Here is a 12239-nt window from a genome sequence, read left to right on the forward strand (position 1 = left end):
ACCTAAACTCTACTCCATTGCACCAAGATCTTTTAATGTATGGGAACAACAATATCTTCAGGATGGTGTTAGGGACAAGACAGGAAAGATAACGGTGATGGGCGCTCCTGTCTATAACTATGTCAGTAACTGTCATCTTTGAAATCAACTCTCTTCATAGTTTAACACAATTGAAGTGGCAACACTTTTTCAAAACACATTTTAAGCTTTTTTCATGGTGGCAAACCATAGAAGAGCATATTGCATTAACAGCTCAACTGCAATAGGCCTCTAAAAAAAACAAACACTATCAGACACTGCATGTAATCATTTGTCAGGTTGGCTCAGTTGGTAGCAATCTCGCCTGACTCAGAAAGCCATGGATTTAAGACTCACTCCAGGACTTAAATGCACAATCTGGGTTGACAATTTGGGGTAATACTGAACGATTGCTGTACTGTCAGAGGTGCTGACTTTTGGACGGGATGCTAACTGAGCTGCCATCTACTTGTCTAGGTTCACATTAAAGATCATATGGTACTACTTAAAGAAGAACAGGGTGCTCTCCTGGTGTCCTGGCCAACATTCTTCGCTCAATAAACAGCATCAAGAACAGATTAAAGGGTCTTTTTATCATTTATTGTATGTGGGACTTTGTTGTGTGCAAATTGACTGCCATGTTTGCACACAAAACAGCGGTGACTACACCTCAAAAGTAATTCATTGGCTGTTAAGTGCCTTACAATGTCCGAAGGGCATTATATAAAAGCAAGTCCTTTCCTTAACCAACATACGTGCAGTAATTAAGTGAAGCTGAACCAATGGCAGACAATGTAGTTGCAGGTTACATTTTGCTGTTTGGGGGACCCTGTTTTACACAAACAAGCTGTTCCTTTTGCCTACATATAAGCAGTGAATACACTTCAAAACTAATCCATTGGCTCTGAATTGCTTTTCTGTGACCTGAGGGCATGAATGATGGCATATCAATCTAAAATCTTTCTTGAATCAGTATCTGTATAATATTCAACCCCTCCATCGCCGGTGCACTGTGGCTGCACTACATACTATCTACAGGATGCACTGCAGCAACTTGCCAAGCTAACTTTCACAGCACCTCTCTCCCCAGCAGCATAGAATTACACAGAATTTACAGCACAGAAACAGGCCATTCGGCCCAAAAGGTCTATGCCGATGTTTATGCTCCACAAGAGCCTACTCTCACCTTACTTCATCTCAGCCTATCAACATATCCTTCTATTCCTTTCTCCTTCATATACTTATCTAGCTTCCCCTTAAATGCATCTATGCTATTCGCCTCAACTACAACAACAACCTGCATCGACATAGTACCTTCAATGCAGCAAGAAGCTTTCATGTACCACCAAGAGCATCAATGTCATGGGAACACCATTACCTCCAAGTTCCCCTACAAGTCACGCACCATCCTGACTTGGACATATGCTGATGTTCCTTCATCAACTTTGGGTCAAAGTGCTGGAATTCCCTACCTTACACCATCATGGGAGCACCATCACAACCAAGACTGCAGTGGCTCAAGAAGGCCCACCACCACTTTGTCAGGACAACTAATCATAAATCCAACACAGCCATTGTTCATAGAATAGAATCATAGAAAGGTTACAGCACGGAAGAAGGGCCTCAGATAATGAAGCAGTCCGTGCCCGCATGCAGCAAGACCTGGACAACATCCAGGCTTGGGCTGATAAGTGGCAAGTAACATTCGCACCAGACAAGTATCAGGCAATGACCATCTCCAACAAGAGAGAGTCTAACCACCTCCCCTTGACATTCAATGGCATTACCATTGCCGAATCTCCCACCATCAATATCCTGGGGGTCGCCATTGACCAGAAACTTAACTGGACCAGCCATATAAATCTTGTGGCTACAACAGCAGGTCACAGGCTGGGTATTCTGCGGCGAGTGACTCACCTCCTGACTCCCCAAAGCCTTTCCACCATCTACAAGGCACAAGTCAGGAGTGTGATGGAATATTCTACACTTGCCTGGTTGAATGCAGCTCCAACAAGAAGCTCGACACCATCCAGGACAAAACAGCCTGCTTGATTGGCACCCCATCCACCACCCTAAACATTCACTCCCTTCACCACCGGCGCACTGTGTCTCCAGTGTGTACCATCCACAGGATGCACTGCAGCAACTCGCCAAGGCTTCTTCGACAGCACCTCCCAAACCCGCGACCTCTACCACCAAGAAGGACAAGGGTAGTAGGCACATGGGAATAACACCACCTGCACATTCCCCTCCAAGTCACACACCATCCCGACTTGGATTATAACGTCGTTCCTTCATCGTCGCTTGGTCAAAATCCTGGACCTCCCTTCCTAACAGCACTTTGGGAGAACCTTCATCATACGGACTGCAGCGGTTCAAGAAGGCGGCTCACCACCACCTTCTCAAGGGCAATTAGAGATGGGCAATAAATGCTGGCCTCGCCAGCGATGCCCACATCCCATGAACGAATAAAAAAAAAATTTGGCTCAACAAGTCCGTGCCAGCTCGATGCAAGGGCAATCTAGTTAGTGCCACTCCCTCGCCATATCCCCGTAGCTCTGCCAATTTTTTCCTTTCAAGTATTTATCCAGTTCCCTTTTGAAGGCCATGATTGAATCTGCCTCCACCACACCCTCTGGCTGTGCATTCCAGATCATAACCACTCGCTGTACAAAAATTTTTTTCCTAATGTCACCTTTGGTTTTTTTGCCCTTCTGCCAATGGGAACAGTTTCTCTCTACTTACTCTGTCTAGACCCTTCATGATATTGACTATGTCTATCAAATCTCCTCTCAACCTTCTCTATTCCAAGGAGAACAACCCCAGCTTCTCCAGTCTATCCAGGTAACCAAAGTCCCTCATCCCTGGAATCATTCTAGTAAATCTCTTCTGCACCCTTTCTAAGGCCTTCACACCCTTCCTAAAGTGCGGTGCCCAGAACTGGACAAAATACTCCAGTTCTGGCTGAACTAGTGTTTTATAAAATTCATCATGACTTCCTTGCTTTTATACTCTACGCCTCTATTTATAAAGCCTAGGTTCCTGTATGCTTTCTTAACTGCTTTCTCAACTTGCCCTGCCACCTTCAATGATTTGTGTACATATACCCTTAGGTCTCTCTGTTCCTGTATCCCTTTTTTGAATTGTGCTTCCTAGTTTATATTGCCTCTCCTCATTCTTCCTACTGAAATGTATCACTTCACATTTTTCTGCGTTAAATTTCATCTGCCATGTGTCCGCCCATTTCACCAGCCTGTCTATATCCTCTTGAAGTCTATCACTATCCTCCTCACTGAGTTATAGTCCAACAAATTTATTTTAAATTCCACAAGCTTTCGGAGGCTTCCTCCTTCCTCAGGTGAACGGTGTGGAAATGAAATTTTCGAATCCTTCGCATTTGAAAATCACAGAACAATGCCTGGTGATCACTGCCCGTTGCCAGAGAGGTGTCACCTAAAAGGCCACCGAATATACAAACCCCCCAAAAAAAAGAGAGAGAGAGAGAAGGAAGACAGTCAATGACCCGTTATATTAAAAACAGGTAACATTTGTTCGCTGGTGGGGTTACGTGTAGTGTGACATGAACCCAAGATCCCGGTTGAGGCCGTCCTCATGGGTGCGGAACTTGGCTATCAATTTCTGCTCAATGATTTTGCGTTGTCGTGTGTCTCGAAGGCCGCCTTGGAGTATGCTTACCCGAAGGTCGGTGGCTGAATGTCCATGACTGCTGAAGTGTTCCCCGACAGGGAGAGAACCCTCCTGTTTGGCGATTGTTGCGCGGTGTCCGTTCATCCGTTGTCGCAGCGTCTGCATGGTCTCGCCAATGTACCATGCTCTGGGGCATCCTTTCCTGCAACGTATGAGGTAGACAACGTTGGCCGAGTCACAGGAGTATGAACCGTGCACCTGGTGGGTGGTGTCCTCTCGTGTGATGGTGGTATCTGTGTCGATGATCTGGCATGTCTTGCAGAGGTTACCGTGGCAGGGTTGTGTGGTGTCATGGACGCTGTTCTCCTGGAAGCTGGGTAATTTGCTGCGAACAATGGTTTGTTTGAGGTTGGGTGGCTGTTTAAAGGCGAGTAGTGGAGGTGTGGGGATGGCCATAGCGAGGTGTTCGTCATCATTGATGACATGTTGAAGGCTGCGGAGAACATGGCGTCGTTTCTCCGCTCCGGGGAAGTACTGGACGACGAAGGGTACTCTGTTGGTTGCGTCCCGTGTTAGTCTTCTGAGGAGGTCTACGCGATTTTTCGCTATGGCCCGTCGGAACTGTCGATCGATGAGTCGAGCATCATATCCCGTTCTTACGAGGGCGTCTTTCAGCGTCTGTAGGTGTCCATCGCGTTCCTCCTCGTCTGAGCAGACCCTGTGTATTCGCAGGGCCTGTCCATAGGGGATGGCCTCTTTGACGTGGTTAGGGTGGAAGCTGGAAAAGTAGAGCATCGTGAGGTTGTCCGTGGGCTTGTGGTAGAGTGAGGTGCTGAGGTGCCCGTCTTTGATGGAGATTCGTGTGTCCAAGAAAGAAACTGATTCTGAGGAGTAGTCCATGGTGAGCTTGATGGTGGGATGGAACTTGTTGATGTTATCGTGTAGTCTCTTTAGTGATTCCTCACCGTGGGTCCATAGAAAGAAAATGTCGTCGATGTATCTGGTGTATAGTGTTGGTTGGAGGTCCTGTGCAGTGAAGAAGTCCTGCTCGAACTTGTGCATGAAAATGTTGGTGTATTGGGGTGTGAATTTGGTCCCCATGGCTGTTCCGTGTGTTTGGGTAAAGAACTGGTTATTGAAGGTGAAGACATTGTGATCCAGGATGAAGCGGATGAGTTGTAGGATGGCGTCTGGAGATTGGCTGTTGTTGGTGTTGAGTATTGATGCTGTCGCAGCGATGCCGTCATCGTGGGGGATACTGGTGTAGAGTGCCGAGACGTCCATCGTGGTGAGAAGTGTTCCTGGTTCAACAGGTCCGTGGGTACTGAGTTTTTGTAGAAAGTCTGTAGTGTCGCGACAGAAGCTGGGGGTTCCCTGCACGATGGGTTTCAGGATGCCCTCGATGTATCCAGAGAGGTTCTCACACAGGGTTCCGTTGCGTGATACGATAGGACGTCCGGGTGTGTTGGCTTTGTGTATCAGACGCTGCGACAACGGATGAACGGACACCGCGCAACAATCGCCAAACAGGAGGGTTCTCTCCCTGTCGGGGAACACTTCAGCAGTCATGGACATTCAGCCACCGACCTTCGGGTAAGCATACTCCAAGGCGGCCTTCGAGACACACGACAACGCAAAATCGTCGAGCAGAAATTGATAGCCAAGTTCCGCACCCATGAGGACGGCCTCAACCGGGATCTTGGGTTCATGTCACACTGCACGTAACCCCACCAGCGAACAAATGTTATCTGTTTTTAATATAACGGGTCATTGACTGTCTTCCTTCTCTCTCTCTTTTTTTTTGGGGGGGTTGTATATTCGGTGGCCTTTTAGGTGACACCTCTCTGTCTGCTCACTGTGGTTGCCTTGGCAACGGGCAGTGATCACCAGGCATTGTTCTGTGATTTTCAAATGCGAAGGATTCGAAAATTTCATTTCCACACCGTTCACCTGAGGAAGGAGGAAGCCTCCGAAAGCTTGTGGAATTTAAAATAAATTTGTTGGACTATAACTTGGTGTTGTAAAATTGTTTACAATTATCCTCCTCACTGTTCACTACACTTCCAAGTTTTGTGTCATCTGCAAATTTGGAACTTGTGTCCTGTACACCAAGTACAAGTCATTAATATACATCAAGAAAAGCAGTGGTCCTAGTACCGACCCCTGGGGAACACCACTGTACACCTCCTTCCAGTCTGAAAAACAACCATTCACCACTACTCTCTGTTTCCTGTTTCTTAGCCAATTCTGTATCCATGCTGCTACTGCCCCCTTTATTCCATGGGCTTCAATTTTAATCACAAGCTTATTATGCGGTACTTTATCAAACTTTTTGAAAGTCCATATAAACCACATCAACTGCATTACCCTCTGTGTTACCTCATCAAAAAGTTGGTTTAACATGATTTGCCTTTAACAAATCCGTGCTGGCTTTCCCTAATCAATCCACACTTGTCCAAGTGACTGCGAATTCTTTCCTGGATTATCGTTTCTAAAAGTTTCTCCACCACTGAGGTGAAACTTACTGGCTTGTAATTGCAGTTGTAGTTGTTGGGTTTATCCTTACACGCTTTTTTGAACAAGGGTGTAACATTTGCAACTCTCCAGTCCTTTGGCACCACCCCGGTATCTAAGGATCTTTGGAAGATTATGGCCAGTATCTCCGCAATTTCTACCCTTACTTCCCTCAGCAACCTAGGATGGATCCCATCTGGACCGGGTGACTTATCTACTTTAAGTACAGCTAGCCTTTGTAGTACCTCCTCTTTGTTAATTTTTAGCCCATCCAGTATCTCACTTACATCTTCCTTTACTGAGATTCTGGTAGCAGATGCAAAGTACTCATTTAGTACTTCAGCCATGTCCTCTGCCTCCATGAGTAGATCTTCTAACTATAATCTTTCAAAGTTCTCTAGATTCAGGAACTGTCCCTCTTGATTGGAAAATTGCACATGTCACTCCGCTTTTTAAGAAAGGAGAGAGAGGGAAACCGGGGAATTATAGACCAGTTAGCCTAACATCTGTTGTGGGGAAATTGCTGGAATCTATAATTAAGGATAGGGTGACTGAACACCTCGAGAATTTTCAGTTAATTAGGGAGAGCCAGCATGGATTTGTGAAAGGTAGGTCGTACCTGACAAACCTGATTGAATTTTTTGAAGAGGTGACTAAAGTAGTGGACAGGGGAATGTCAATGGATGTTATTTATATGGACTTCCAGAAGGCATTTGATAAGGTCCCACACAAGAGACTGTTAGCTAAGTTAGAAGCCCATGGAATCGAGGGAAAAGTACGGACTTGGTTAGGAAATTGGCTGAGCGAAAGGCGACAGAGAGTAGGGATAATGGGTAAGTATTCACATTGGCAGGATGTGACTAGTGGAGTCCCGCAGGGATGTGTCTTGGGGCCTCAATTATTGACAATATTTATTCACGACTTAGATGAAGACATAGAAAGTCTCATATCTAAGTTTGCCGATGACACAAAGATTGGTGGCATTGTAGATAAAAACATAAAATTACAAAGGGATATTGATAGATTAGGTGAATGGGCAAAACTGTGGCAGATGTAATTCAATGTAGACAAATGTGAGGTCATCCACTTTGGATCAAAAAAGGATAGAACAGGGTACTTTCTAAAATGGTAAAAAGTTAAAAACTGTGGATGTCCAAAGGGACTTAGGGGTTCAGGTACATCGATCATTGAAGTGTCATGAACAGGTGCAGAAAATAATCAAGAAGGCTAATGGAATGCTGGCCTTTATATCTAGAGGACTAGAGTACAAGGGGGCAGAAGTTATGCTGCAGCTATACAAAACTCTGGTTAGACCGCAGCTGGAGTACTGTGAGCGGTTCTGGGCACCGCACCTTCGGAAGGACATATTGGCCTTGGAGGGAGTGCAGCGTAGGTTTACTAGAATGATACCCGGACTTCAAGGATTAAGTTACGAGAAGAGATTACACAAATTGGGGTTGTATTCTCTAGAGATTCGAAGGTTAAGGGGTGATCTGATCGAAGTTTATAAGGTATTAAGGGGAACGGATAGAGTGGATAGAGAGAAACTATTTCGACTGGTTGGGGATTCTAGGAGTAGGGGGCACAGTCTAAAAATTAGAGCCAGACCTTTCAGGAGTGAGATTAGAAAATATTTCTACACACAAAGGGTGGTAGAAGTTTGGAACTCTCTTCCGCAAACAGCAATTGATACTAGCTCAATTGCTAAATTTAAGTGTGAAATAGATAGCTTTTTGGCAACCAAAGGAATTAAGGGATATGGGACAAAGGCAGGTATATGGAGCTAGATCACAGATCAGCCATGATCTTATCAAATGGCGGAGCAGCCACGAGGGGCTGAATGGGCTACTCCTGTTCCTATGTTCCTTTGTTCTTTTTGTACCCTAATCTGCCCCACCCCTCCTCTCACTAACTGTTTACTGTTTATATGTTTATAGAAGACTTTTGGATTCCCTTTTATGTTAGCCGCCAGGCCATTCTCAAACTTTCTCTTTGCCCCTCTTATTTCCTTTTTCACTTCCCCTCAAAACGTTTTATATTCAGCCTGGTTCTCACTTGTGTTATCAACCTGACATCAGTCATATGCCCCTTTTTTCTGCTTCATCTCTCTATCTCTTTTGTCATCCAGGGAGTTCTGGCTTTAGTTGCCCTACCTTTCTCCCTCATGGGAATGTACCTATACTGTACCCGAACCATCTCCTCTTTAAAGACCGCCCACTGTTCAATTACAGTTTTGCCTGGCAATCTTTGATTCCAATTTACATGGGCCAGATCTGTTCTCATCCCACTGAAATTGGCCCTCCTCCAATTGACTATTTTTACTTTAGAATGGTCCATGCCCTTTTCCATAGTTATTCTAAACCTTATGATACTATGATCACTGTTCCCTAAGTGTTCCCCCATTGACACTTGCTCCACTTGGCCCACCTCATTCCCTGGAACCAAATTCAGCAATACCTCCTTCCTCGTTGGGCTGGAAACGTACTGGTCAAGAAAGTTCTCCTGAACACACTTCAAAAATTCCTCCCCCTCTTTACCCCTTATATTATTACTCTCCCAGTCTATATTAGGATAGTTGAAGTCCCCCATTATCATTACTCTATGGCTTTGCATCTCTCTGTAATTTCCCTGCAAATTTGCTCCTCTATATCCTTCCCATGAGTTAGTGGCCTATAGAATATACCCAGTTGCGGTCATCCCAAGAACAAATGAAGAAAAGATAAGTGAAGCTGAACCAATGACAGATCAAGTAGTTGCAGGTTGCACTTTAGAAAGTGATGGCACATAGATCACAAGCAAATCTACAGGAATTGATTTTAAAGAAATGAAAATCTGAAAAACAGATGTGTGAACAAAACAAAACTTGTCACTCACCAGTGTTTCGGTTAAGGTTGTTATTAGTGCTGTTTACAATCGCATCAGTCCGTTCTGCTGTGATGTCACCGTGAACAGCCTGCACTTTTACTTTGCCAATGTTTATTTCTATAGTGTTCATTTTCTGAAGGGAAAAATGGTGAATTTTAAAATTATTAGAATATTTTGTGTCCATGTTATTTTTTTTCTTTACATTTGTGCTTCATTCTGACCAAGAGAGCAAGCATTCAATCTGTTCTCGGGCTTCCACTATAGAAACACAGGACTCGATCTTAACTCTCGAGTGGCAAAGCGACCTGCTGGCCCACCGGCCCACCGGCCCACCCAGGAGCGATAGCAGGGAGGTTCGGCTGATTTTAACGGCTAGGCCTCATTAACATGGCACTTGCCGACTTCCCGACCAATATAGCTGTTAAAATCAGGTGGCGTGATGCTGCCGCTGAGGACGCAGGGGAATGGTCCTCGACACAAGGTAACTGCTCCGAGAAGGGAAACCCGGTCAGGGAGAGGGAAGGGAAACTCGGGACAGGGAAGGTTTCGTCACACGACCCGGAGGAACACTTCTGATCCTCCTGCCCTACGATGAAACTGCAAAAAAATGTAAACAACATATCTTGCTGGGCCTCTTCGGGCCCTGGCTCCTGTTCCAGGAAGCTTTGGCCTGGTGGAGACGCCACCATAGAATCATAGAATCATAGAATCATAGAAGTTACAACATGGAAACAGGCCCTTCGGCCCAACATGTCCATGTCGCCCAGTTTATACCACTAAGCTAGTCCCAATTGCCTGCACTTGGCCCATATCCCTCGATACCCATCTTACCCATGTAACTGTCCAAATGCTTTTTAAAAGACAAAATTGTACCCGCCTCTACTACTGCCTCTGGCAGCTCGTTCCAGACACTCACCACCCTTTGAGTGAAAAAATTGCCCCTCTGGACCCTTTTGTATCTCTCCCCTCTCACCTTAAATCTATGCCCCCTCGTTATAGACTCCCCTACCTTTGGGAAAAGATTTTGACTATCGACCTTATCTATGCCCCTCATTATTTTATAGACTTCTATAAGATCACCCCTTAACCTCCTACTCTCCAGGGAAAAAAGTCCCAGTCTGTCTAACCTCTCCCTGTAAGTCAAACCATCAAGTCCCGGTAGCATCCTAGTAAATCTTTTCTGCACTCTTTCTAGTTTAATAATATCCTTTCTATAATAGGGTGACCAGAACTGTACACAGTACTCCAGTGTGGCCTCACCAATGCCCTGTACAACTTCAACAAGACATCCCAACTCCTGCATTCAATGTTCTGACCAATGAAACCAAGCATGCCGAATGCCTTCTTCACCACCCTATCCACCTGTGACTCCACTCAGGTCTCAGGTTAAAATAGCAGATCGGGCCTGAATGACCCCACTGGATTGGGGCAAGTATTCTTCCCAGATAGGGGCAGGAAAGGAATGGGTAAGTTCCTGTGCTTCATTTTAAATGCCCCTCTGCCTGGTTTCTGCCAGGTAGGGGGGAGTTAAAATCGACCCCTATAGAGTCTTAGCATGGGGCTAAAGAGGGCTGATTTTACACAAGCTCATTTTCTTGTTTTCTCCCCATATTTTTAAATTCTTCTGCAAATAAATAATTAATCCGTATCTTTTTGTTGTAATTGATTTAACATTGATTACCACTTGTGGTAAAGCTTTCCACAGTCCGGTATTTTTTGGCATGAAAATATTTCTTCAGATCTCCTCCTGTATTATTTACTGCTTGTCTTGAATATCATGGCTTCTTGTATTCAATTTACCTACCAATGAAACTAATCTGTCCATTCCTTTAATCATTTTCAACATCTCTATTAAATCACCTCTCAATCTTAGTTCTAGAGAGTACAGTCCTTGTTACTCTAGTCTTTCAGAATCCTCATCCTTATCCATTTATGTTGCTTTTCAGCCACTAAGTGACTGACAAAAGTGACATGGGGTGACTGTATCTCCGATTTTCACTCCTTTTCTCTGAAGAAGTAATCTGCCTTTTCATGGTGCATCCATAAAGAAGTCCTCTTTACTATACAAGGTATCTTCGACATGATCGCTGCCTTATTACGTTGTGGTGTATGCATCAATACACTAATATGCTCTGTAGTCAGACCCTATCTATTTGTATTCATTACATTTGTATGTTAACAATTTGCATTAAAACATATCGGTCTAAAAAATCGACTGCGCAGCACCAAACAACTTCCTAAACCTCCAATATGGAGGGCAGGTAGTGCACACTCATTACAAGCTGGAAGTGCAACTCCCCCCATATTGGTGTCAGCAAAAAAATAGGTGTCCAGGGACAATGCCTGAAAAAGGCGTTAGACACATTGCAAATTCAAATAAGGGGCCTAATGCCCGTTTGAAGTCCCCTCTGCAATATTGGGTTGCCCTGAACACAGCCGATGCCGGGCTGGCTGCGTTCAGGAAAACCAGGTCTAACAGGTGGTCCTTAAAGGGACTGCTGCAGGCGCAACCAACAAGGTAACTGTTTAAAATATATTTACCTGAATGTGGAGCTGGGAGCGCAGGAGTGATTCTCCTGACTGCACATTAAAAACACGCAGGCCACTGCTGACCACCGCTCCCACTCCAAGACCCTGACACTCTATGCCCCCTCCCCATCCCAATCACTACCGCTACCCTCCCAAACCCGGCATCTATCCTCTCTGATCCCGACGTCTACCCTCTCCGATTGCTTCTGACTGCTGCCCATCATTCCCAATCCCAATCACCACTACCCTCCTTCCTGATCGCTGCCCCCCCCCCGGATCGCCCCCCCCCCTCCCGGACTCTTTTATGGACTTACCTGAGGGACGCTGCTGGTGTCACAGCAGCTTGATCTTTGAGTCCTCTTCTCCGGTGTGTTGCCTGAGAATGCCCATTAGGTGTCCACAGTTCAATGATAGTGAGGCTCAAGGCCCAATATTACGTAAGCCTCGGGCCTATCCATTTAGACACGGGGATTGCTCCCTGCGCGCCCATTTTTGGGCATGCTAGAATTTCTAGGCCATCATATATTACTAGATCCAGTATATGCAAATATTCTGTATTAACCATAAAACTACTTATATCACCATGAAATTTCAGTCCCATTGGACCAGTGATGTTTTTGGATTTTCAATTCACACATTACAGCATCATAGTAACAGTTATTCAA

The 12239-nt window shown here is 45.1% G+C and overlaps 1 protein-coding gene across 1 annotated transcript in view; it reads right to left on the bottom strand.

Annotated features, from left to right (window-relative positions):
• The window catches only part of parp14rs3 (poly(ADP-ribose) polymerase family member 14-related sequence 3), a 98971-nt gene that overhangs the window by 31013 nt on the left and 55719 nt on the right, over window positions 1-12239 (bottom strand). Inside the window, exon 18 of the mRNA XM_067987154.1 lies at window positions 9055-9178. Coding sequence (XP_067843255.1) covers window positions 9055-9178 — 124 coding nt within the window. The remainder of the gene's footprint in view (window positions 1-9054; window positions 9179-12239) is intronic.

Source organism: Heptranchias perlo, chromosome 7 (genome assembly GCF_035084215.1).
Source record: "Heptranchias perlo isolate sHepPer1 chromosome 7, sHepPer1.hap1, whole genome shotgun sequence".
In the NCBI taxonomy this organism is placed as follows: Eukaryota; Metazoa; Chordata; class Chondrichthyes; order Hexanchiformes; family Hexanchidae; genus Heptranchias; species Heptranchias perlo.